This window comes from Pempheris klunzingeri, chromosome 8 (assembly GCF_042242105.1).
Source record: "Pempheris klunzingeri isolate RE-2024b chromosome 8, fPemKlu1.hap1, whole genome shotgun sequence".
In the NCBI taxonomy this organism is placed as follows: Eukaryota; Metazoa; Chordata; class Actinopteri; order Acropomatiformes; family Pempheridae; genus Pempheris; species Pempheris klunzingeri.
In genome coordinates, this window is record NC_092019.1 from 12,069,974 (window position 1) to 12,097,770 (window position 27,797).

General features: G+C 39.8%; 2 protein-coding genes across 3 annotated transcripts in view; both read left to right on the forward strand.

Moving 5' to 3' along the window:
• The first annotated feature begins 8,804 nt into the window (after positions 1 to 8,804).
• LOC139204957 (protein NDRG1-like) lies at positions 8,805 to 12,403 on the forward strand. The gene is made up of 12 exons (XM_070834997.1): positions 8,805 to 8,855; positions 9,138 to 9,243; positions 9,341 to 9,461; positions 9,602 to 9,664; positions 9,819 to 9,879; positions 10,251 to 10,337; positions 10,633 to 10,689; positions 10,809 to 10,975; positions 11,364 to 11,463; positions 11,655 to 11,690; positions 11,799 to 11,850; positions 12,171 to 12,403. The coding sequence occupies exons 1-12, from the start codon at positions 8,805 to 8,807 to the stop codon at positions 12,401 to 12,403; spliced, it is 1,134 nt and encodes a 377-aa protein (XP_070691098.1).
• Positions 12,404 to 17,211: 4,808 nt separating this feature from the next.
• LOC139205535 (focal adhesion kinase 1-like) overlaps positions 17,212 to 27,797 on the forward strand; it is a 60,289-nt gene continuing 49,703 nt past the window's right edge. For both annotated transcript variants that reach the window (XM_070835782.1, XM_070835783.1), the window contains exons 1-2: positions 17,212 to 17,341; positions 25,343 to 25,369. The gene's annotated coding sequence lies outside the window, so the exon portion shown is untranslated. The remainder of the gene's footprint in view (positions 17,342 to 25,342; positions 25,370 to 27,797) is intronic.

Sequence of the window (27,797 nt, forward strand, 5' to 3'; positions counted from 1 at the left end):
GAGGAGAGGAGCCTCCCTCCCTCCCTCCCTCCTCCTCTTCTTCCTCCTCTTCATCCACTCGACTCCCGTTTCCCCTCCCCTCTCACAGGGCAAAGAAGAGGTGCTGTCCCCCACCATTCCTCCTCTGCTCACCCTTCCTACAGGCTGATGATTACAAGGTTCACTCAGGGAGGTTTGTTGCCTCACATATAGTACGCTGCACAGTGACAAAACAAACGTAGATCAGTGTTTCCAGTTCATGTTTCTCACAAATGTAACTCGCAGACTTTGCAAGGCTGTAAGTGAATGAGCTTTTTCTGCTGTGACACATCTGTCTGGACCTTCTTGTTTTCCTTTCCTCCTTTCTCACCCCCCTTCCCCTCCCTGAACCACATAAAAATAGACAGTCCTTTGAGCTACCAGACCGATTGGACCAGTCAAACCTTTCAGTCTTAGTTCATGGAATTAACCTTCTCTTTAACTGACAATAGCAACAGGTTTGTTGCTGTTGCTGCTTTCCTTGAGCCAAACTACTGTGTGAAGCCAGTGTCTTGTTGTGTCAGCCAAAGAGTGAAAATTGACTCATTTTCAAAAGTAACATCCATTAAGGCATAGTTGCTTGATGTTCATGCAGTTTTGGGTCTCGGAGTTTTGTAGGATTCAGTTTTAAGTTGTCTGCTCTATCCGATTGCACACAAGGTTATGGTAAGGATATGAGAGTCCAGAGAGTCACAAGACTGTCAAAGACACAAGCTTTTTTAAAGCAGAACTAGCTGGGGCCTCACTTCACTATCAATCATTTTGAGTGGAGGTTAACATGACTGTTCACCCACACACACAGCTTTAAAAAAACCACGTCCTGCAAGCTAAAATTAGCTCAAGCACCACTCGATCGATTTCCACACTTAAATTTGACGGGCGAGATCATGACTGCTGCTTATAGCGAAGTTGTTTTCTATGTGCTTCTTTAAACTCTGTTTGTTGCATGCATCATGGCGACAAACGTATGGCTCCTGTATCATGGCCCAGTGCCATCCCTCCTCTGATTTTCATTATGGTGACATGTCACCTTCTTTTATTCCGTATGATAAGTGTAAATATAGCCACAAGTGGTGATTAATGGGTTGCAAACATAAAGTGACAGACAGGTAAAGAGTTCCTTAAAGAAGAAGAACAAAATGGAAAAAGAGACGATCTACTTTGTCCTGATGTCTTTTAATGAAGAGTTTGACTGTAAATAACTTTTAAACATAGAATGGAAGTGAATATGGTCACATTTTGCAACTTTTAAAGCACAGGTGTCGAGAGAGACGGGAACGTAGCCTAGCATGTAACAAAAGATCAAAGTGGGATGTGGTTTGTGTCTCAGACCACAAGGCAAACTTTCACAGTCTCATTATAGTCTCATTATATTTATTGTTTCACCAGTTTAGAGTATAAATGTTACCTGAGTTATATATACAACCACTTACTGTGGCGCTTAACTATAAAACAAATTAGCATTACATTAAGTATCTAACAGGTGATCAGTATATCCTCGTAAGTATGGAAAAAGCTTCTATTGTTAAGGGACTGTAATATTGTGGAATATTTAAATGCTGACAGAAAAATTCACATTTATAGATGACACAGAAGACTTGTTATTTCATGAAGTTTGATCACATATTTGGCAAATTATGATGAATGCCCTTTTTACTGCACATTTTACGAACAAAACCCTTCCGATTAATGCAGCCTCGCTTTTTCACATATTTCAAATGTTTTCACATCAAAAGTGTAAAGAATCTGTGTGTCAATTTCAATGACATTTGAACACATCCTTTTAAAGTTACTGGAGTTAATTGATATGATGTATTGACTACTTAATCCCCAAAAAGGTGTCTACAGTCTTAATGTTTTGCATTTAAATGTATTTTAATCTGTCACATTTGAACTTTTGAGTAATATATAAATTAATATACAGCTGGAACATCCTCCCACTGTCTAAACGTTGTAATTGGTCCCCAACTGCACATACTCTTCCTCTCGAGGCTTCCTCTATCTCACCCTGCTGAGGAACAGTCCGCTCCAGTGTGACCATCTGTTTTGATGCTACAAACAGCAGCGCACTGGCCTAAACAGGGTCGCTGCAATGGTTTCTGGAAATGTGAGCTGACACCTTGTAGGTCAACCCTCAGCTGGCAGTCCCGTGCTTTTTGAGGAGCCTAAAGAACCCTTTTGGCGCTGGTTGTATCCAGATGAAAGCAATGGGCTGACCTACAAAGACTGCAGCACTCAATCCTTTTACCACATCTACAAGGAAGTGATCCAGGGTTCTTTTTATAAACCAAACCCTGCTCGTAGGGACGATCACGGTAATAAGGAATCATTACACTCAGGCTCACCTGCCATAGTTGGACTAAAGCTGTAACTATGAATAGAGATAATTTATTACCTTGTTTTCTCATATCGAATCTTTCAGTGCAACAACTCCTTAAGCACAGCACCGGTAATTGCATGGCTAAATAATATGGCCATAGCACTTGACTGAGATTTGACATAATGAACACAACCTTGTTGTTTTGCGTGTTTCACATTTATTGGTGAATCATGCTTCATATGTTTGAACAAAGTTGTGTTTACCTGTAGTTGTTGAGCTGGATTCTTCTTGGTAAGCTATTTTTGGCATTATGTAATGATTGGTGCTATTTAAACCTCCTATCGCCTTTATAGAAGAGCACTAATCTGGCCCAGTAGCTTCTCGTCTCACTCTGATGTATTTGCGTCTGATGAATACAAACATAGTCTCCGGTAAAAAAAAACTGTCTGAGCTACTGTGAGATAACCACAGTATACATTATAACTGATTAACAGTCAGCCTATTTCATAGCGTTAAGGGTATCTACATCTACTATCTACTATCAACTATTACAGCCACAACAGTATTTTGTAATTCTGTCCCTCAGGCACTCTGCTCTACTACTACTAACAGTGTGAAATACTTTGTAATTCCCAGAGCAATAAGTAGAAACTGGATATGAAGAGGAAGCATAGTTTCTCCCAACAGTTATATCTTAAGTTGCCTGTTTCACACACACTGAGAACATGTTAGTGACTGACTGAACGGCACACAATCATACAACGTTTAAGTTCAGGTTCATCGTGTTTAGTGGACGTGATGTAGCAGCAGGTGCATCACTATGCTGGAAAACTGAGCCCCTCATTGGCCAGGAGTGGATGGCGGAGAAGCCGCAGTATGCTCTGCGTCGGATCAAATGATATTTCAGGGGCTTCCTGTTCTGAGCCATGCTAATATTCAGTTCAACAAGATTACTCGTGGAAGCAAATGATTACGTGGGTCAGTGTTCCTCACGGAGGATCAGTTTACACATGACTGCAATTTAGAAGGAGGGGTCTTTGATATGACAGCAGAAAAAAACATTATCTTGCCCAAATGTATGTTCGTATATATCAAACATTTCTTAAATGCCCTTTTGTCTTGTGAATAACTGGATAGTTTTACCACCACTATGTTGATCTGATCACAACCTGTAGACATATGGAACTGATGATGGTTACAAGATACTGCTTTGTGTTAACACATAAAAAAAAAGAGGATCTTCACATTTTACTTCTAGAAAACTGTTTCAGGAATCAAACTTTCGAGCCTAAACTCCACCACAAAACTTCAGTCATGAAGCAAATAGCTCATCATCTATCATACTATGGAAGGAATTGTGGAAAGGGCCTGTGTATTTTTTGCACATTAACAACACACAACACACACACACACCCTGAGAAATATGTTTACAGGAGAACTCACACACACACAAACACACACCCACACACCCACACACACACACACACACTTTCACAAGGCGCAAATCGAAGCAAAGTCCTACACTTACATACTAGCACACATACAGACATGCACAAACGACAACAAACACACACATACATACACACACACACACACAGTCAAGCATGTGGCAAGCGGCAGCAGCTGCTGTGTGTATAATTAGAATGTTTTGAAAGCTGAGAGTCGGACAGCAGGACTTTCACCTGCAGACTGAAGGGTTTCCATGGCAACCAGCCTTCAGCATGACAATACAACCATGCTGTACCAGCTACATTATAAATGTGCATACCGTATATTACCTGGGCACCCTGAAGTGAAGAAATAGGAGCAGTAATAGAATGAATAAAGACAGGAAAGTGAAGGATTCATGCCCCCGTACATCCTGTTGTTACAGAAGCAATATATGAGATTCTCTCTCACCCATGACACAGTTTCTATAACACATGTGCAGCAGGATATGTAGGAGGTTACATATTAAAACTTGAAACTCAAGGATCACTTCACCATATGCTGAGATTTCTGCCTTTCCAAACTTAGTTTCCATCTCACTGTCCGTCCCTTCTGTTTTGGAACAGACACGCAGGAAGAGCTGAGGGGGCTACAGCGCCCCCTAAAATCAGGTGTGTCATAAACCACCAGTTCATTAATAGGATTACATTTATAATGGCTTTCTCTTTTTTTCACTGTGCACTAGTATTTGTGGTAGGAGAGAGGTTTGCATTCATTATCAGTGGGTATTAGTCTACTACCACAATGAGGTGTTGTTGAGTTGAGAGTGTCACTGAATCAAAGTAACCAAAGATGTAAAGGCACTGGTCAGAGTACAATAACACAGGTGCATGTATACAAACCAGTAGTACAACAGGACAGGTGATTCTCTAGATAATGAAATATATCTAGAACCGGCTCTAAAATGTTGAGGTTTGGCAGAGTATTAAAGTAAAGACTCCTTCCAATGAAAAATGAATGTTTGAAGATATTATAGAGAAAAAGAATCTGATCACGGTACAAGGTGCGTCTCAACTCGCTCTTCCTCTACCTGTTTTTTCATACATTAATTCAGTGTTTTTGCCTGTTAAGTTGCTGTGGCTGTTTCTACATACAATATGTAGGAGCTCATGTTTGCTGTCTGTTTGTAAAATGTTCTAAAATTGTTCTAAATTGCTGTTATGGTAATAACTATCAGACATAAATAATCCTGGCCATTGAAAGTGCTGCAAAAATCAGAAAAATAGACTTCCTCGACCAGCTTGTTGAATATTTAATTTCCAATTATATGTCAGGCTATGTAAAAATACAAAGTAAGGATAAGCTCATACTAATAATCTGCATGTTTAGATGTAACAGATTTGTGTGGGCACATAGAAATAATCAACAAGCACAAACATTTTTTAGATTAAGCAATAGGAACAAGGTTTGGCAGGTATAAAAACAAAGGGGTGTGAGGATATCTTGACCTTCATCATGCAGCCAGTAGACAAGCTGCATCCAGAAAGTAGGTACGAAACTCCATCTAGTGGACTCTACTAGGAAATGACTAAAGACACGCAGCACTGGAATCTCGCTATCTTCTCCAAACCAAATGAGAGGTTTGTCTTGGAAGGAAAGAAGGAAAGAGAAATACTTCTGACTAACTTTTTAGATTAAGTTCAACTTTAAAAGGCTAGTTCATGACTGGGAGGTTTCTTACTTTCAGTGCAAATATTAGATTTGACTTTAATGACAAAAGAAGCACATACTTGACTTGAAGTATCTTAATTGGTATGATACTGCAGAGGTTTTTGGATGATATGTGGATAAAATGCGTGCATAACATTTTATTCATCTGCAGTCCAATTCAGGTAAGACTCTTTTTCTCCAGTCCAAAGTCACAGCTAAAAGCTTAAGGTGACATTTAAGGTGCATTAGCTGTTAGAGCCCCCAGACTCTCGTGCCACACTCTAGCACCCTGTCTAAGGTCATGTTAAAATCTGTCTCTTTGTCTTTCTCTCTGCTGCTGTTTTCTGGCATCTCAATAATTAATAAATAACTGATAAGAATTATTGTGTTTTATGTGTGCATTTTTCTTGTGTGGCATCATTTGCTGGCTCCCTAAATTGGCATCAAATCTTTGAGAAGCCCTGGTTTAGGAGAAATCAAGCAGTATGACCCAGTCACTGTTAGTGGGTCTGTTCATTCTGGGACATTTTGGCATGTCACAGCAGGAAAGGCACAGGTCTAAATAATAAAATTAACCTGCACATTTGGTCCCATAACAAATCAAAATGCAGGCTGTGAAAAGGACTGTGACTTTATCTCTTTTCTTTTAAAAAATAGTTTTACAATACACCTGGACACAATACACACAATTCATACAGAGTTGATTTAAGTGTTACAGTCTCCCCCTTTTTTTAAATAATTTTATTCTTTGGATTTGATTTGGTGTAATCAACACTAAAATATGACCAGTATGTAGTTCAAAATTTGACTCTATTAAGTAATTGCTTTTGTGTACATTGACTACTAAATTACTATTTAGCAGTAGCCCTAAATTCTTAATGTTGAACCATCATGAAAAGCACTTTACTCTGTTCCCAAATGAGCAAGATCAACGATTGTCATTATAACAGTTTACTCTGTTCCATAAGCTTAATGCGCTGTTTGATCAAGGGGCAGAGTGTTATCTATTAAACAGCAGGTGTGATCTTATTTGAATTGCCTGAGTTTCCAGCTGCAGACATACTAAATATTAAATATCTAGAAATAGTTTGAGCTGTAAGAATTGTGTTTTAGTTAATAAACTGTGTTGTATATATGTCCAAATATGACATAGCAGCAAGCGTTATAATACACGCTGTCACTCTAAATCTAAAAAACACAAAATGCAAGCAAGAAAAAGAGAGGTCAAGAGAGGTTGTTGGCATTGTCAAATCTCTTTGTAAGATATAGGTCACACTTTAATTATACACCACATGCTCCAAAATATGGGACAGTGGTCAATGGTGAAAGAGGCTAGCAGGCCAAAGCTTAGTTAGGGTTAGTATGATGTTAAAATGGGTTCAGACTGACGTGAGGCCGACTAAAACCCATCTGCTGCCCTCTGCTCTTCAGCCACCACTAAATGGATTAAACCTGCTGCTGCTCTCATCTAGCCGTGTGTGCATGTGTGTTCGAGGCAGTGGTGGTATTACATCTTAAAGAAGGTGGCCACAGCACAGTCTGCCGTGTTTCCGCTCAGCCAGCTGTTACGGTCTTCCTCCTGATCCTCCTGCTACTGTCTAGACTGCTATTGCATCAATCTAGGGAGAAAATCCTGCATTCCAAGGACAATAACTGTTGCATATGTAGTGCTCGTGTTTTGCTCTTGGAGAGTTCTATCCTCTCATGACAATAATTTACCCACCTGGATTTTCTGTAGCTAATCCATAAACACTTGACCTTCTGCCATTATGAGAGAAACACCATTTCATTTAAGAGCAACTAAATTACCTTTGTAGATGTGTGTCTATACTCTTCCCTACCCCTTTTATTAAAAGTGCTGCACTATTCTAGTGCATCTGTATGACTACCTAATTGAGAATGTAATCAGTAATGGAAACCAGTTAACGTCTTCACTTTTAAGACTTCAGATTTTCACAAAGATATAACTAGAAGGATTGCCACCTGAGTGTTCTGCAGTGCAATGAAACATCAGATCTAGCTTTTTCATGTGAAAATCTCTTTATCTATTCTTCATTTTATTACTGATGAGGAATTGCCTTACACAGCCACAGTTAAGTGGTGATTAAATTTCCTCAGATGTGTAATCAGAAATTCCTCAAACTGCCTTGAAAAGATCTATGTGAACTCTCTATTTCTACTTATTTGTGTTTTAGATTTGGTAAAACTACAATTTCAAACCAAGAAAATTCTATAAACTAACATTTGACATTTGATACTATACTCTGTGTTCATTTCATAGACTAGTTGGGAAGTTGTGAGATTTATCAGTAATAGTATGACTTAAAGCACCGCGGTATCTTTAAAAAGTGCTTTAGAAACTAGAAGAAAGTCAAAGAACATCATGGCTTTGTCAAGGTTAGGCTAATCAAGCCTATCTTTTTTGTCAGATGCCTTTGCAAAGATGATTAAGGTTATACGCTATAGCTTTGAAGCATCTGAACATCATTTTATCTGCAGTGCTTTATATGATTAACATGGCATACAGAGAGTTCAGGGTAACTATCCAAATTAAGTTAATATGCTGTACTGAGATCGCAGGAGGGCCAAGGTTACTGGACTGCAGGGAGTTGAATGTTTTGCTGTGAACAGATGGCGTGCTGGGATTAGACAGATGACCTGCTCATGGCTTGGCTGAAGGTGTTGTGATTCCCCTGATGCTTCCACAGCAAAAAATAACGATCTTTACTAGTGACTTCAATTTCCAGTTCCCACCAACTGGAGCTGGTTACAGGTCAAATTTATGATGAGTTTTAATATATTTCTGTTGTTGTGCGTGAGACATAAGAATGCATTCAAATAAAAAGTTGCCTAGAAAAAAAATCTTCATCATAACTAAAGCAATCCAGAAGGAAAATGAATTATTTGTCATTACAGGTGGATATTTTGCCCAAAGTAAGATTAAGAATAAGATGCACGAAAACCTCACAGTTACTTTATATTTTGGCAGTGTCGATGTTCTGGCTAATTCCCTGTAGAAATCCAGTGCTGTCTCGTGGGAATTGAGCAGCGGAAGGTCAGATTAAAACTGGAAGGGGCCAGTTGGCCACGTGTGAGCCAGTTTGGAGTTAAGGCTTAGGGAGAGATCAGTGTCGGAGGATATATAAACCAGCTGAAACAAGTAGTCTGTCACACAGGTGAAGGACTGTTGCTCGATTATCACTGCAGGTCAGGCAGCGTCTGGAAGTACAAATAAGAATCAGGGACCTGCTCTACAAACAGGACATCTGCTCTGCATCTACTGCATATCTCCTTTGCTCCTGTTGTGGCCCACTCTGCACCAGCAGCCATGGTACTGGACGAGAACGAGTGTGACTCAGTCTTTGAGCCCCAAATCACTGTGAGTACAAAGAGAGCTTAAGTTAACTTTGCGGTTAAGTGATCTTTACCTCATTAAGACTGGGTTTTACGTATTATGAACTTCATGAGCATCTGGTTTCAGTTTGCATTAAACATTCTTTAATTTGTCTTTAACAAAAGATAGTTTACGGTGCATTCTGAACACTGCTTCATCTGCTAAAATAAAAACAGCAAACCTCTATTTGCAAATGTATATCTTCAGCCACACGTATAAACAGCATTTGTGTGTGAATGTGCGATTGAATCTGTGTGTTTGTTTCAGGAGGAGCACGTGGAGACTCAATATGGGGACGTCCACTGCACCGTGACAGGAACTCTGAGGGCAAACCGCCCAGTCATCCTGACATTTCATGATATTGGACTGAACCGTAAGTCCCGACTCTGTTATGTTTCATATTCCTAGTCCCGTTTGTCATTTCACTTGAACGGAATTGGTGATATTTTTGTCTTTTCTTCTTCTTACAGACAAGTCCTGCTTTGAAACACTGCTCAACCACGAGGACATGCAGGAAATCCACAGACATTTGCCTATTTGTCACGTCGAAGCACCAGGACAACACGAGGGAGCCAAAACTCTGCCTTCTGCGTCAGTGCAATTATTCTCAGTCTCTTCTTCTATTTACATTAAGATGTTATGCTGTAATTATACCATTATTTAATACAAGTTTGGCATTTATAAGTGAGTGGATCCCACGCCTGCTGACACATTGACTTTTGACCCCCCAGGTATACCTACCCCTCCATGGACCAGCTGTCTGAAGCACTGCCCGCTGTCCTCAAACACTTTGGGTAAGACACACCTGAAAGTCTCCAGGTTTCTCCGAGTTAATCTGACTTAACATGTTTCTGTTGTCCTTTTATTAAAGGCTAGGATATTTTCACTTATTCACACAACATACTAGGATTTGTCTCAGTTTTGACCTATTGACTGTGCTCTTTGCAGGTTTCGTAGTGTGATTGGATTGGGAGTTGGAGCAGGAGCCTACATTCTGGCTAGATTTGCTGTGAGTTCAAATCTCTTCTCTAAAACTCCTTTGAACTGGAGACACACAGAGAACATAATTTGACCCCTCTTTTGAAAACTATTCAATATATTAGACATATAATTGATCAGATCTTTCCTATGCAAAGCCACACAGTTACAACAATTACACGTTTCCCAAGTACCACAGATGGAATGACACCCCCATAGAAAAGCTACTGATAGCGGCCATGTTATCCATAATAAACTCTAGATAGGGAAACAGAAAGACACACACACACGCTTGTAAGAAGAAAGAGAGAGAACTGCCAAAAATCATGTTAATGCTTATAAATGAGTTCTTGAAGTCACATCAATAACTGCTGTTCTTTGTGTGTGTGTTTGTGTGTGTAGCTGAATCACCCTGATCTGGTGGACGGATTGGTTTTGATCAACATCAACCCCAGCTCTGAAGGACTAATGGATAGTGTTGCAAACAAGGTCAGCAGTGTGTGTGTGTGTGTGTGTGTGTGTGTGTGTGTGTCTGTCTGTGTGTTAATCACCCTCCCTGTACGCTGAGTAAGACCAACATCTATTTCACATATTGTGTTACTTTCAATCTATACAATTCCCTGTATTGGTTGATATTACATAGATACTGATATTATTGATAGATAGATAATGCTATAGTATTTGTTCCAATGTTACTACAAGGAGTAGTGAGAGTGTTTGTCCTTGTGATTGGTTCTCCAGTTGATGCTGAAGATAACTGTGTGTATGTATGTGTGTGTTACAGATCACTGAATGGACCCACACTCTCCCGGACACCGTCATCACACACATATTTGGAAAGGTAAGTTATCAGGCTTACTCCTCAGTGACTGGATTCAGTTACCATGGTAACAAAAGCTGAAACATGCATCTATACTTTACAATACAATACAATACAGAATATCTCTGTTTTACTTTCAGGATGAGATCCAGACCAACCACGACCTCATTGCTACATACCGTCACCACATCACAACAACGATGAACCAGTCCAACGTCACTCAGTTCCTCCGCTCCTACAAAAGCCGCAGCGATCTGGAGGTGGAGCGGCCTGTCCCTGGAGGAACCATCAATGCCAGGACCCTAAAGTTAGTACCACTGACCTTTAAAGAGGGTGTAGCAGCAGAGTTTTAGCATTTTTGTACATATAATTTTCCCACCTGGACACGGTAAAAAGTAGAAATTATATTGTTTTGCAAGTGTAATTAGAATAAAAGCTAGATCAATCAGTTTCTTGGTGACTTGTTTTTGAAAGATGCTATATAAATTAAGTTATTATTACTATTAAGAAATGGCAACATATTCCTACAGGAAAGATCTATGGGAGTTAACATAATAATCTCCAACAAGCCTCTGACCTTAAGCTGCTCACTATTCACTCCAGGATGTGTCAGCATGATCATTAGTGATCACTGCATGACTGCTGCATTCCCTGTCAATCCAAACTGCTTCACCTCCCGGTCTGTTGGTTTACAGGTGCTCCACACTGCTGATTGTAGGAGACAATTCTCCAGCTGTGGAGGCCGTCGTCGAATGCAATTCTAAACTGAACCCCACCAAGACCACACTGCTCAAGGTAACCAAACGACTGACCGAAATGAAGCAAACTACCAAATAATTATTTAAAAAAAGCAACATTTCCACAAAATAATTTATGTGATTCTGGTGTGATGAGTATTCAGAGAATGTGTCAGTGAGAAAACCATCATATAATCAAGGCTGCAAACCTTTAATTACAGACTGAGACTTTGTACTTTGCTTTTATAGATGGCGGACTGTGGAGGACTTCCTCAGGTGGATCAGGTACGCTGTGTTATTTATCTAATTGGCTATTCAGCTGACAGTAATGTAGAAGTAGCGCACCTGATGGATTGGAAACATATCTAATACTTTTCATCTTTCTCTCCACAGCCTGCCAAAGTGATTGAAGCCTTTAAATATTTTATCCAGGGCATGGGATACTGTAAGTCACAATTAATTAACCCTAAATTAGAACTGTCACATCTCAGAGAGTAGTTCTGAAATTATTTCCCTTAAATTTCTCTGCAGGTGACAATCTTTGTTCAGTTATGGCAGCTACTCATGATAACTATTCATCCTTTTTATTTCTAACAAACCACTGTTAGACATCACTTCCTATAAATAATAATATTGTAAACCCACACGGGTGTTTTGACCTGAATATGATAAATGCATTCATTACAGTAAGAGGATTTACTGTAAGTTGAATCAATATTGTGCTATAAATTCTACAGTATAAACCTCTCACTCCTTTTTCTCCAGTGTCCAGTGCCGGCATGACCAGACTTCGGTCACGGACAAGCTCCAGCTCCAGCATCGTGTCCTTCGATGGCTCTCGGAGCCGCTCACACACCAACGACTTGACGCGTGGACGAACACACTCCCGCGGCACAGAGGAGAAACGCGGTCGCTCTCACACTGACGTCTCCATGGAGAGCATCTCCAACAGTAATGTAGACCAGATGATCTCAAAGTCCACTGAAGTGGCCTGCTAGAGCTGCCCTATATATCTCATGCTCTTAAATCCAGTCATACCTCATTATATCTTCGCAGATAGCTTCCATCATATTTAACTTTATTCTGTCTGTCATGCCCTTTTATTTGCACTATCTCTAGCTGGAAGGTCATGGGCTATACCTCCATGTGACTTTGTTCTGTCCTTCTTTGCCCTCTTTGTCTCTCCTTATTCCTTCATCAATTTAACCATCCTTTCCTGCATCTCTTCCTCTGCATTATTTCTTGTCTCTCTGTCCAACTGTTACTGTATGTCTCTACCTCTGTATACTTTACTAAGTAGTTTTTTCTCCGTGTCCTTGTACATGTCCATGTCTACTTCAGTTTCTTTTCATCTCCTTTTCTCTCCACTGACACTCATATTGTACCTTTATATTCTTTGAAAATGGAGTCCTTAAACTATCATGGGTATCTGTAAGACCCAGATTTGTACCCATGTATAATGAGTTTAATCAAGGTGTAAAGATGTAGTATTTCCTAGTGTGAAAACTGGATTTTCATAACAGTAGGAATGTGTATTTATTATATACAACTGTGACAGCTGCAGCATTATTAGCTGTAGTAATGTGTTATGGGACCTTCTGTATAAAATAAACTCATATTATCACTGTAAAGATAAGTTACATATAATTCAATCATTAAGACAGGTGAACTTCATGTACTGTACTTCAAGAATCTTTTGTGCTATCAGTGATTAAACATTATATTGTAAAGAATAATCTAGCTGGCTCTCATTTATTCTAACAACAGATGAAAAACATCAATTTCTATGCATTTATATACTGTCCTAAACAGAGTTGCCCTCTCACTTCAACTACAAATCTGAGGCAACGTCCAGTGGGGTAAAGACTACAAGTGTGACAATGAGAAAAAAAACTGGGTTGGTTGAGTTTATCAGTCCTCTGACGTCACTCCTCATCTCTTTGTGAGGCTTACGTCTCAAGGCTACATTAGCATGACACACCCACATCTCTGACTGAACTGTCAGCCACTGAGCTAGATTGTGGGTAATGTCTGCACCAGGGTTGACAAGGCGATTTTGATCCTTTTTTAAAACAAGAAAAACTGTCCATTATGAGCAATGCTAAGCAGATTAAATGTTCTTTTAAGCATTTAAACATTGGGGAACAACAAGTGGTGAAATTATTTCAGATAGGCTGGTATTTCTATCAGGAGCAGCAAACCAAACATGAGTAAATGTTCTAGGACCTTTTAGAACTTTGTTTTCAATGAAAAGGGTAATTTAATCTTTGTAACATCAGTGTCTATCATGCTAAAGGTCAGTGTTGTCCATCAACCTTGCTTTTGTCTCTTTTCTGTGATTCAGTTCACCACTTGCCAACTACTGCTGACGGAAAAAAAACCCCACCTACGACTGTCATGATGGTGAAGGGCTTTTCTGTGATTTCCTTATCATTATAAATGATGATATGTCTCTGGATCTTCTCAACCATATTAGATTGTATAAAATCCTTCATGAAACGATGTACATTGATGTTACAATGATGTTATTTTGTAAAGAGATGTCTGCAAACATGCTCTGATGACATTATAGTCTAAGATGTTGTTCTGTATTAAGATAAACCACAGCGTACCTCTCCAGTCTGTCCACTAGATGGAGCTCTATGACTGCTTTCACCAGGCATCACACACCACTGGGTCAGGTTATGTAGCCAAATAACATTCAATATCACTCATGTAGCACAGCATTATGCATCTTTTTAATATTTCTTATGGTTCATAGTTTGCCACTCCTTTCCCAGAGGGCTAGATTAAAGTGCATTATATAATAGTTTGTCTGAAATCCCTGTGTTTACCATCCCTGCTCATGGGCCCTGACATGTACCATCATAAAATGATCATGAGAGATTCATTCATATGTTTTTGTTTGTTTGTTACTTCTGATTATGTAATAATATAACTATTTTTTATTGTTTGAAACACATCTAATTATACACCAAGAGATTTGCAGGTTTCCAAAAGATTTTAGTACTGCAAACATGCTACCCCGTGTCTGGCAAGTCTGTGCATCTATTTGTTTAAAGAATATTCAGAACTAAGTGTAAAATATTGAGACATCTGAATTCCCATTTTCCCCTGCAGTGTCTTTGGCCTCTTATTATATCATTTTCACAGCTGAATCCAAGAAAATTCTCATAAACAAGGCTGCAGTTCTGTTAGACACAGTGCTGAGCTTGTTGTTTGTCACAAGTTCAGTAGTTGAAATGTGTAAAACTCTCTACTTTCAGTACAGTGGGGTTTTACTGCATACTGTGTACAGTATAAGCAAGGTTGTGATCTGCAAACGGCTCAAGGTTGATTTACCCTTTCCTTTCTCTCACATACTGTTTATAGGGCAGATTCATTTTACACTAAATATGATAGGTTTTTACCAATAGCTGCCAAGTTGTGTGACTGCCAAATGTGTAAATGTGGGGTATAGCGGTGGGCCAGCGGACACCAAGGAGCCGTGACGTCACCAGTTTTAATCGACCTAAGTTTCACCCTCCCTTGTGCCATAATTTGCACTATTAAAATAATCCTTGAATTGAGTGTGTGTCTACATTTGTGTGTGTGTGCACATTAGCTGCATGCATGAATGTATTATATGTGTGGGTGGTACTGTGTGTGTAGGCCCGTCAGAAGATGAATTGTTTTGGGCTGAGACCGCGAGACAGTGGAGACACACAGATCCAAGACAGAATAATGGCACTGAGCATCAAATTCACAATAATTTTGTTTGTGAGTGTGTGTCTGTGTGCCTGTGTGTGTGTGTGTGTGTGTGTGGTTGTGGGGCGCATCTTTATTTCAAAGCGTCTTTTGTTTGGCTTACATTATGATACTATGATGAATAATGTATGACAGAAATCTCCAAAGATTTCATTTAAACCTAAGACGACTGTGGATTCTTACATGTATCTGCTGTTTCCTATCATTTCACTGTGCTTTGGTGCATTGGGCTACATCATAAAAACACAAAATTCTACACATTTACACCCACTTTTTTTTCTCCTTACCCACAACAAAGGCAGTTTTGATCACTGACTGAAACAACGTTTTATTCGATTCAATAAAAAAAAGCCATTTTTATGGACAAAAAATGTGGTAGTTTGACATTGGCATTGGCAATTATATTTTCACACTGTGCAATCCATCATGAGGGAACACACACACGCACCTTTTAAAAATCAAATCAATTAAATGTATGCTTTAGGATGTCTTTGTCTGTTACTACCAATGTTGTAGCCCATGTTGGCTAAAATACGCCCCTTTGGTGCATTAAATTGGAAGGACATAACACTTAATTTTATTCAATTTCAAGTCTACTTGGATATACTACTGTTTAAACTGTTCTTTTACAACTTGTGCCTCATTTTTATGAATACCTTTTATGAGGATTATAGTTTATGCTGTTTTTTGTATTGAATGTGAATTTATTTTCTTTTGCTTTGTAATTAGCATTGGTTTCTTTGATTTATTACTATGTGGAACTATGAGAACTGTAATTTCCCATGATTTTATGGACACTTAAATTGAACCTTGAAATTTCTGGCTATTTGGGTGTTTCCGTATGATTGTTTTCACATGTGGCAAGCCCCAACAATAAATATTCATATTATGTGTTCCTTCATAGCTTTCATGTCTTCAATATTAATCTACAATATAGAAAATAAGAGAAATAAGGAAAAACCACTGAATGAGGTGCGTCAAAACTTTTGACAGCTACTGTATATACGTTATATAAAGTGATGTCATGGTGTTCAGCCTCAGTAGAAGCATCTTTGATCCACGCAGTTTGCTTTGAACAGTTGATGTTGAGGTGTGTCTGCGTCTTGAATTCTGTGAAGTATTTATGTCGACTCTAATCTTAGGTGCTGTTAATTTCCAGTTTCTGATGCTGGTAACTCAAATGAACTTATCCTCTGCAGCAGAGATAACTTTTGGTTTACCTTTCCTTGGGTGGTCCTCATGAGAGCCAGTTTCATCAGAGAGTTTGACAGTTTTGGTGACTGCATTTAAGGATACATTGGACTTTTCCGGACAGACTGACCTTCATGTCTTAAAGTAATGATGGACTATTGTTTCCCTTTGCTTTGTTGAGTGATTCTTGCCATAAGGGCTGCTCACTATATAAAACTGTCTACCAACCCCACCTCTGCACAACACAACTGATGATCTCAAACACATTAAGAAGGCAAGAAATACATAAGAGACTGACGGCTGACAACTCCAAATATACCTGGAACATTAAAGAAAAATGGGAATTGGAGATTGAAGACAACGTGTGGGATGATTTATGTGCTGGCATCCACAAAGGAATTAATTGTCAGTTATGGAGGGAATTCAATTGGAAGTTAGAAAATAGATATTTCAATACTGCATCAATACGCCATGCTAATTGAAAACCACTCCAGGTGATGACCTCATGAAGCCTTTATAGTTTTGATGTCTTCAATATTAATCTCCAATGTAGAAAATAAAAAAAAATAAAAAAAACCAAAGTGAAATCACTGAATGAGAAGGTGTGTCCTCCTGTATGAGAAGATAGGTATTGTTGAGGTCTTACTCACATCCCATGTGGGGCCCCGGGTAGTGGTACAGGACACGTAGGGCCCCTCTCCTCCTGTCACTGAGCCCCGCCAGCTGCGGCCATATTGGAAAAGCTCGGGCTCCAGCAGCAGCAGCAGCAGCAGCAGCAGCAGCAGCGGTGCTAACAGCTAGCGTCAGTGGACACCGACTACCGGGCACGGCGCTGTTGTGGACAAAAACAGTCAGGGAGAGGGACTCATAACGGAGATACAGCCACCAAGCCGGCTCTGATATCACCGGGCGTACATGTGTAAAAATCAAACCGACTGGCTGGAAAAAGGTGGCCGGGTACGGGGAGTAGTCGCGGCCGGGCTCCAGGGCTGAAGCGGGTGAGTATTGATCCGTCCGGGGGGCGGATTAAATGGGAATAGCCCACCGTTAGCCGAGCTAGCTTAGCATTAAAGGGGGTAACACACACATAGACAATGGGGTTAACGCAAATGTAGTGCGCGAGGGGGTATTTTCAGGAGCTGGTGTTAGGATATAAGGTGAAATATCGTGGGTTAAATGATATAAAACGCCGGTCACTTTGACTCCGCTAAGTCATTTGTATTCCTAACAGACAGACAGTGGTGCAGTGGCCGAAACCACCCCTCTGTGTTTCTCCGGTTAGGTGCAAAGGTTCAAGCCAAGGAGGGTTTCTGTCATGCAGAGCACCAACGCTGTGGCAAAACATCTGTGTTTTGATGAATAACGAGTTGCACAGACTGAGACTTATTGTTGCAAGCAGCGGTTTTGAGACAAAGGGGGGCAGTTCTTACTTAACCTGAGCGTCTCAAGTGTTTTGGGCTGCTCTGCTGCCTTGTCAACCACAATACTGCACACTTATCGCTGTGGTAGGCCGAGTGAAATGTATAAATATCTTAACAGTTACAGCCCAGCTATCGTTTCTTAAGCATGCTCAATGGGATTTGATTAATATTTTAGTTGTAATGCTAAAATGTACCAAACTAAACGCTGTGCAGCAGCCTGGTGCCCAGCCTCCCTGAGGATTTGATTTGTCAGTGTGTATGTGTTATTTTTTTTTGAGGGGGGGAGTCAAAGCTGCCTGTCATGTCTCCTACAGATTTCTGTTTTCCCCCATCCCTTTTCCTGACTTTATTTGCCTTTACATTGCCCCCGATCGCTTCCCTTTACACATCCCCTAGCAGCCAAATTAGAGATGAACGCCAAAGTTTGTCCTCGGATATTTTGATGTGATGTGATGAAAATCAGTGTTTTCTATTAAATGACAACTGGCGTAGAACATACTGTAATCTCTTTTTTTTTTTACTTGAACAAAACCCTGGCAAGGTTGTATTAGCTCACTTTCCAGTAAATACACCCAAAATATGATTAAATTTCACTAAGGATACACGGCATTTCTGTATAAGTGACTTATCAAGGTATTTTACTTCCTGGTCTATTTATAATATGACTTCCCTTCTAGAGGATGAACACAAGCTGACACTTTACAGTGTAGATATGGTTGAAAGTCCAGTCAGTGCTGCGTCTTATTTCTTTTCTGCAGCGTTGTATACATGTCTACAGCCAGACATAAAAATCTGTGCAATTCAGCCATTTTTCTGCCACCTGCCTTAACACGTGTGATTTGAATATCAATGTCTGGTTATCGTGTGCATATGAAGAATGTCTCTCAGTTTAATTGCATTTAGTAATAAAAATCATAATATTTAGGCGCTTGTTATTCATATAGGATGTGAATAGGAGTAGTTTGGACTCTGCTGAGGCTTTGTTTCTCCTCTGCCTGTCTGTTCTCCTTGCCTCCTCTCCCATCACCTCCGCTAATCTGAGGAGGCAGGGATGGGGAAAGCAACATTGAGGATGTTAGATCAATCTTTACACCTGTCTGTTTTCAGTCAAGAGTAAAGACAAAGACGGGAGACAGAGAAGTGGACAAAATGGGAAGCGAAGGGAGAATAGACGGGAAGGCGATTAGGAATTAGAGCTTAGGAGAAGGAGGCAGCTGTTTGGAAATGAAACTCAGCCCCCAGGTGTGTCATTCGAAGCAATCAGTGGGCGGGTGTTTCACCTTCGCTATAAGTGACAGCATACAGTACAACCAGGAAGCGGAGAGGCAGAGCAAGAACATATACAGGCGTCTATGACGACAGAGGCTCAGTCCTGTGTACCGACTGCCAACATGCAGTTCTGGGACTTCCTAGGCTGCACCAACGGAGGTATGAACGTGTGTAGTCATACTGATGGCTTGGGGAATGTGCTCGTGTGCTCGGCTGTGATTGGACTGCTGTATGGGTGCTCTGTGCTAGGCAGGTAGAGAGAGGGTCTGGCAGGCTGAGGGCTGGAAAGGAATTTGTGGTGCTCACCGCTGTGCAAGCAGTTGCATGTGAAAACCTCACAGACAGGTAGAGTGTGAGGCACAAATAAAGACGCTGAAGGCTCTGATACACTGTGAGCGTGCTCTGTTTTCCCTTGATAAACCTGGTTGGTTGCTTCCCACTACTCATTTGACGAATGAATAAACTGGCACAAATGAAGAGATTGTTCGTGTCTGTTGCCTTGAATGATTTTGGATTTTGCTTGCTAGGCTTGCCTCCATGAAACATAATGAAAATCAGCTTTCCTGTCCATATGGAGTATGCATTTTTTACTTGGTTTGCCAGCCGTTTTATGTTTCTGTTGTATGATTGGTGAGCAATTTTAAATTCTCACAAATCTAACGATGGAATATAAAACCCACTGCTGCCTCTACACGTATTACTATTGATCCAGTTGTTATTGCCATGCTGTACTGCGACTACAGGTCTCAAAAAGTGCTGTCACACTTTATGTGTACTGGCATCTATCAGAATAAAAATGATGAATGAAATCTGAACCATACCCATACATATCTATATTTTTAACCTATGTATGATTTTTTTTCTTTCATCCGTTGTTTACTGCATAGAGAAACTTCATGACACAACCATGTCTGGTCAGACCGGTGCCACAGAGAAAACACCATATTTCTATTCTTGTATGAATGCAGTTCAACCACCACAGGCTATCGAATGTCACTTTTCTTGTCCACGGCTATACGAAGGTGTGAAACTGTCAACCATGTGGGTTGATAGTGGAAAGGTCAAGGAAAGCAAACATGAAATGTTGAGAAAAACAAATGGGTAACAAATTTGTTTTTAAATAGTTCAACTCTAGATTTAGTTACCTTTTCAACAAACCCACATATATGCCTATGTAGTTCAGTACAGATGGTCCTCAGACCTATGGAAATACTTGCATCTTGTTATTGTGCTGGCAATAGTTAATGTATATAAAGTCACACACCATCTTAATCTATAAAGGATATAGAAATCTGCCTTTTTGATGTCAGTGTAGTTGTGTTGCCTTGTGTCTTGCCACAATTGTGGTTACTTTGTTGTGCTATATTGAATTCCAAGACAGTTCTACCTCCAACACCCATCCTGTGCCCATGTTTTCTGCTATTGCAGTAACAGCTATAGCTAAGATAGCTGATGGGTTGTGTCATATTCCTCCCATTTATATATAGAAGAATACATTGTCTGATTCACTCAATACCAGAGTGTGTGTCTGCGTGAGTATTTAGCTGAAATTTTCCTGGAATGATTAGTTGATTACAAATGACATAAAAAGTGCTACTTCTTGAAATCATTTACCTGATGACTCCCTGTTTGTTGGAGCAGTGGTTGTTGTATTTTTTGGACAATGCAGCAGTTGTCTGTTAAGACCCGTGAAAGTATGGCTAGAAATGTGTGTTCCTGATGTGTCATCATCAGTCTTGACTTATTTGCATCCATGGCGAGCTGTTTTGTTTAACTTATTCACATGGTCAGCACTCGCTGTTTAGGTTTACATATAGACGCATTCCTCAAAGCAATGGGCTAGGAAGGTTTGTGTGATGTGACACTGTCTGTTTTGATATCAAGTGTTGTCTGGTTATAGTCACCACATTGGAACGTATGTTAATGTGAAGTCAAACTGAGCATTTCAGAAATTATTATGGGAGAAATCTGACTGAGCAGTTGCATCATGATTTATATTAGGAACAAAATCCCTTTATGCATTTTGCAATGATGGGCAATGATTGGTGAATATATTAACCAGATCTAATCACCTTTTTCTCCTTAATGTTTCATACAGCCCGTAAGACATAAAAATGTGTTTTACTTTACAGCATCCAGAAAAGTAAAGAAGTCAAATATATATTTACAGTATAGATAAACACAAGCAGCACTGGATTCATTTTTGAATTTGACTAATCTGTCCACTTATGATGCTGTTTAAGTATGTAGTGTTTTTTCAAGTTGGAACAGATCTATTAATCCGTTGCTGGACTGCTCTGGATGTAAAATAGCTGTTTGAATATTTTCTCTTTTCTTACCACATTTTTTAGATATCTGACAGCAGGCACATTTTTGTAAGAAGCTTATATTAAGAGGAATTCATATTAAAGAAACAGCAAAATACCAAAAAATGCGGGTGTCTAATAGTAAAATCCTTTATTGTCAGTCTGTGGAGGAATTTAGAGACCGTGGAGATCAGGTGGTTTGGATCAATGTATTTGTCAATGTCTGAACATTAACTTCGGTGCAGTGCACAGCACCGCACACTGAGGTGAATCTATAAAACGGCTTGTAAAAAAGGTTTGTTTATGTAAAAAAAAAATACCATTGCAAAAAAATTGAAACTATAAATCTGTGAATTCAGGGAAAAACAGTGAGTAAAAGGGGATCTGAGAGTGAAACTGCCCTGTAAAAGTCGTAAACATTTACTCTTCCAATAATATCACAAATGAATAATTATGTTCTGTCTCATCATTGATTTGATCCACCTCGTAAACACATAAATCTTAAACATCACCATTTACTTGAACAAATGAATCCTAGAGTTACTTGAGATCGACATAAATTATAGGGTTGAGATCCGTTAGCTGGTCACAAGTTGGTAAAATACCTGGATTTGTTACATGTATCTAATGAATCTCTGTTGAATCTTTGAATCCTAAATTACAGGGCTTCTTTGGATGTTAATCTGAGTTTTAGTTTTTAAAATCTTTTAGAATTGAATGAAGTCTTTGATATATTAGACTCAATGAAAAGAGGAGCGTGTGGTTAAGTGTATTTGTAGTTTGCTGTTGGTGAACACAACAGGATTCGTACGGTGCACTGCTGAGCTCTCTGAACTGATATGGACGCCTTACAAAAGTGCAGTTGTGCATTATGTTCAAGCGTTGTTGGCACATTGTTCAACAAATTGACATGCAACTTCATTTATTCGTGTGCACACAAGCAAGTGTAGTTAAAGGAAGGCCTCCACTGTACTGTAGCTGGCCTGTAAATGTTATTACACAGGTGATTCAACGGACAACATATGAAAATGTTTTAGTGACGTCAGCAGGTGAAAGCTTCTCCTGCTACCTACAGATGTGAAAATCCGGCCATTCTTTGTCTTACTTCCCCATCTCTGAAGTAGTCCCAGCGCTACAATAATGTTTTTATAGCTGCTACTTACCATGACAGCTACCTCATTAAAGCTGTATCTGCTACTGGGGGCGACTCTATTCTCCTCTCTGATGTTGCACTCAGTCCTGCGCCACTGTATTCTTTTGTACTCTATTCTGACAGTCTCGTCAGTGCAGAGGAGCTGCAAAAAGGGCTGTTGTTGTTTTCTTGATGAGAATGGAGTTGTGCAATGCCCTTAGTGTGGTGTCAACTGTAGCGTAGCCTCTGTGGTTTACAGCCAGAGGCAGTGCTTTTCTACCCTGAGTGGGAGAGAGAGAAAGAAAAAGGCTGCGAGCATGAGGGGGGAAATGTGATCGAGTGGGAGAGAGAAGCTCTGAGGAGTGTTTATGCAAGTGAAAAATGCGTTAAGCAGTTCTAGTGACAGATGTTTCAGTGCTGTTTTAATAACAGGTTCTAGTTTTGGGTCGTTATTTATGGATGTGACAGATTAAAGTTGGGTTTAAAGCTGGGTCATTTCTGGTGACATTGAGAAAATAGCTGCCTGGACATTTGTTTAAACCTTTTTACAAAATATGTGTGTTGTGATGTGCATGTTGTCATATTTTTATTGAAAGTACAGTAAAATGTATAAACTACAGGTAAAGGTTGAGCGCTTCAGCATTCTAGTCATAGGTATATTTTTAACACCAAGAAACATTTCAATACATGCTTAGCTTTCTTTACTGTATATGCTGCCGGTCCTGGCTCAAAACCACTTTGTATATCAATGCCTTGAAGTGTTACATTTATCACTGGTGAATTTTAGGCTCAGAGTGAGGGAGAGAGAAATAATGCCAGGATTGGTGTTGTGTTGTTTGTTAAGAACATCCTACTTGTAGCCAACATTTTGGACACAACTCTGCCAGGAACAAATTGGATTATGTGCTTAGAGCAAATTATGTGAAGTGGCAGAACACACATTGAGCAGCAGTGTATCAAACCAAGAAAAACGTCTGAGTCAAAGTCATCACTAAAATGTTTTAACTATGACAACCCACACAGTTTATTATTGTACAACAGTCCTAAACTCTGCCCCAATTCTGCACTAATTCATTCTGACCAGATTTGAAATTTGTCGTGTTTTTACTGGAAAGCTGAGGGAAATAAGTAAACTTATTAAATTTACTTGATCTTACAATATACTGATGGCCTCTATTTACTCACAATGAATTGCATTTAGGAAAGGATAGTGTCCCAATTCCATGTTATGTACTAATTGTATACATTATGTACAATATACTGATGCTGATAGTTTATACTATGTTATTCTATTCTCATAGTATACTGTGTAATACTGTAGTATGCTGTTAGTCAAATAAAATTATCACACCTAACTGTCTTCTACTAACTGGAGATGATCATCAAGGTGCTACTTTGGAACATCACTGCCAATTAAACATTTTAATACATATTTTTTATTTTTTCAGGTGCTCACAAAGCTGTTTTAACACCAGCCAAAATGTTGTTTTCATTTTTACAGCTATGAGTACTTCTATTTCCTTCTAGCCTTCTTCAGACTTCATACTGCCTCCCTTGAGTGTCGTTTGTATCTTGCCACTTGTTCAGTATCATAATTGGTTTGTAGTATGGACTCAGCACACAGCCGTAGCTTCATACAATTACTGTATACTATCTGGGTATGCTTTGAACATTTGTGAACAGCTCATAATGTTCAGTAGCGGTATGTTGTAGGGAATTGGGACACAGCTTTTTACCTTATATGTATTGTAAGACAAAGCCTTGGCATGCTAATTAGCACAGTGCTGCTTCGTGTCTGTTGCTTAGTAACCGACGTCAGCGTAGCTTCAGAGCGCTGGACATTTCATCATATTGCTCATTTTGGTGTCGTCTTTCCACGAGGACGCAGTAAAGAGTGAGTGAAATGATGGGGTAGAGGAGTGGTGAGCTTATGAGACAGATTTGAGAGTTGAATGAGGCCAGTGGGTGAAGTTATTACGGCATGACAGGACAGATATATTCTGCCAAGTCATGATTCCCGCCTCGCTCCGACTGTCTGGAATGTAGCTCATATTAAATCCTCCTGATTCATTGGACCGGTTGGTCAGCGCTGACATGTAAGCCAGTGGATGTGCTTAGTGTGATTAGAAATTGACTCCTGTCAGTCAAATAAACTAAGCATTGTCATCAATTAGATTGAACAGTTGGACTTTCCAAGTGAGGAATGTCTTCTCTGATGCGCTGGTTTGTTGTGGGGCTAAAATAATTTGTTATTCAGCAAACAGAAAGTGAATGGGGGATCATTTTGATTGAATTGGGTAATTATATAAGTAACTTAATGGCAGTATTCTTCCAGTCAGTGAAGACTTATTTCTCAATAATACTGTGTTTTGATTCACTGCTCAATTTAGCTCTCTTATCATTCTCTTTTCTAACTCACCGCACCCGTCCACTTCTTTACCTTTGTCTCCATTGTGCCTCTTTGTTTATTCTTTCCCTTTTTCATCTTTCTGTCTTGTGTTGTGGAGGGACACGGAGAAGCTCATTAATTTAAGTAGAGTACAGTATTAAAAGTGGCAGCTTATTACCATACATAGAAATACATACAGTTTGTGTATGCATGCAAGACAAATCTGTGTCTGTGTTTGATACTTGTCAGTTTCATGGACAATTCATTGTAAAATGGCAATGCTCAAGTTGCCTGGGTTGTCCAGGATCGTGAGGAAACACCACGTTCTCATACAATCTCATCTATTTCAGTATCACGTCCAATCATGCTTTAGCACAGGGGCTCTCGTTGATGCCATGACTTTCATGAAGATATTCTGATTGTAAATAATTCACTGTAACATTGTGTTTTTCTCTTCGCCCCTCACCCCTGTTCTGTTGCAGATATTTCCAGAATATCGTACTACGCTGGTGAGTACAATTTCCTTTTTGAACTACAACAAATGGTAGAAACGTTTTAAAATATTTTAAAAGAATGTCAAACTGAGATGACGGCTCGTGTGTATGCAGTGTGTATGAGTTCTCTTTCACACCTTTATTAAATATAGTTTTGTTTTGCTCAGAAGTTGTCCCTGATTCATAATTTTTAATGTGAATAGAAATAATTTTTACCACTTAATGAAAACGACAGCATCCTCTCTGTTTGTTTAAAGGAGATTCACCCTTTTATTTCATTTTTCACAAGGAACTGTATTCTTTTGCCTTATTCTTGATACAGACTTAAAAAGGACCGGTGCTGCCGTTTTGTGGGATGGATGGAGGTATAGCTTAATTATTTCATAGGTATAGATAAGACATTTTATGGCCCTAAGCTCCAGTCTCTCTCCTTGGCTGTTGCTAAGTAACTGGTTATCCTATGTTTTCAAGGAGGATGTTGTATATATTTGGAGCTGAGAACTTGCCATCCCCTGAAAGGGACAGAAACAGTATTTCTTGACCTTAATGTTGGCACGTCTGCAGTGGGAGATGTGTTGCCAAAATTGGGGTTAAATAAAATATATAATGAGGTGATGCTTTCTAACTTTGCTAGAAAGTAGCAGTAACAGTGTCATAGTACACACCGTACAGACTGTGTAAACTGAACATCTGTGGCCAATAACAGTACTGGGAATGCTTTTATTCTGTTGCTGATAAGGATCACAAGTTTCATTTCCAGTGGAGAGCAGACTGAACATAACATTCAGCCTCTGTAACTCTGCAAGAACAAAATTTATATGATACAACAATGTTGATAAGATTCAGAACACAAATGAAAACAGATCTGGAGTCGACGCTTGCAATTTTGGCTTAGGCTTTTAAACACCATATGTGGTTTAAATGTTGTAAATCCATGAAAATGAAGGTTTCATAACTGATTAGAAACTAGAAAATTAAAATCAAGATGACGAAACCTTAATCGAAGTGTCATCACACCAAAAAACAGTGTTTTGCAGCAGTTTTGGAAGGCACTGATAATGTCCTGTTGATAGGGTGTGAGAAAATGTGTTATTCTAAAGGGCAGTCACTCGTATTTCGCTTTAAATTGGACACCTTATTGTTCTACTTTTGTTCGATTACTTTTGAATATATACCTACATGCTCTACATCAGAGTCACTAAGCAATCACAATATGATTGTTAGTGTTTTGCAGCTGGAGGCTTAGCTAGAAAGTGTTCACCATCATTTTGTCCTTTGGCACATCCGAGGGATTGAATGTCAGAGTGCTTTATTGCCAATGAGGAGCTGGCATGCTGCAGGAGCAGATGAAATGTGTTTGGAGGGGAGGAGAGACAACAGAGAGTGAGGACAGAGGGCAGCAGAGACCTGCTGAGGGCAGTAGAGAGAGAGGGGGTCAGACGGACAGCCGGACAGAAAATGGGGACGGATAATAGGGGGAAAAAAATAAAGGAAAGTGTTGTAAGGGGTCAAAGAGTGGAATGTATGTTTTCATTAGCCAAGCTAATCCTGGTAAAAGTGTGTGTGTGTGTGAGAGATTGTGTTGGCTTTGTGTGTTCGTATCACTGCCTGTTTATTAAACTCGGAGTGTAGATTAAGAGTTTGCTCTCATTAGCATATTTATAAGTACTGTCCAATCAGCTCGCCTACTTTACAGTGCATCAAGTCTTATTTACAATATTTCTATCTCTCTCTTCCTCTTCCTGTCTCTCTCCTTCTCTGCCCTACACACACACACACACACACACACACACACACACACACACACACACACACACACACACAGCCGTCCCCTCCCTCCCTGGTTCTGTCTGTTAGCGAGCGGAGCAGCTTTTTCGCAGCGTGGTCACAGCAGCCCCATACCGAAGACACAGCAGAGGAGAAACACTTGGCTCACACACACACACACACACACTCCCTTTGCTTTGCTGACACTTGCACGCACACACACACACACACACACAGAGTCGCCTACCTGCTTAGCCACATGCACACCACACACACTCTTACTCACGTACACTCTCTCTCTCTCTCTCTGCCTTCCACACACACACACACACATACTCTCTCACTCTACAGCCTCTCTGGTGCACTCATTTCGACTGCTCAAGGATCGCGCTGCCTATACTGTGTGTGTGTGTATTTGGCTGCGGCGGTATGTATGCGTGTGTGTGTGTGAGGTGGGGAATTATGTTGTGATCTAGTTGCTCCAGAAGAAAGCCTTCAGAAGCCAGACTGATCGGCACACAGCTGAGTGACTTCGAAACAGATTTACTGCATACATTTTTTTTTTCCCAACTCACTCCTGCAACATTATTTTCTCTTCACAGTCCTTCGCTGATCCTGTCCTGCCTGCTTTCGTATCACAGCTTTTTTGTTCCTGACGTTTTTTTTATTTTTTGCT

Excerpts from the sequence above, each read along its gene's own strand:
- LOC139204957 (XM_070834997.1), top strand. The coding sequence starts at position 8,805 with ATGGTACTGGACGAGAACGAGTGTGACTCAGTCTTTGAGCCCCAAATC. Across the intron at positions 9,462-9,601 it reads GCCAAAACTCTGCCTTCTGC|GTATACCTACCCCTCCATGG; the intron begins GTCAGTGCAATT and ends TTGACCCCCCAG. Across the intron at positions 10,690-10,808 it reads TCACACACATATTTGGAAAG|GATGAGATCCAGACCAACCA; the intron begins GTAAGTTATCAG and ends TTTTACTTTCAG.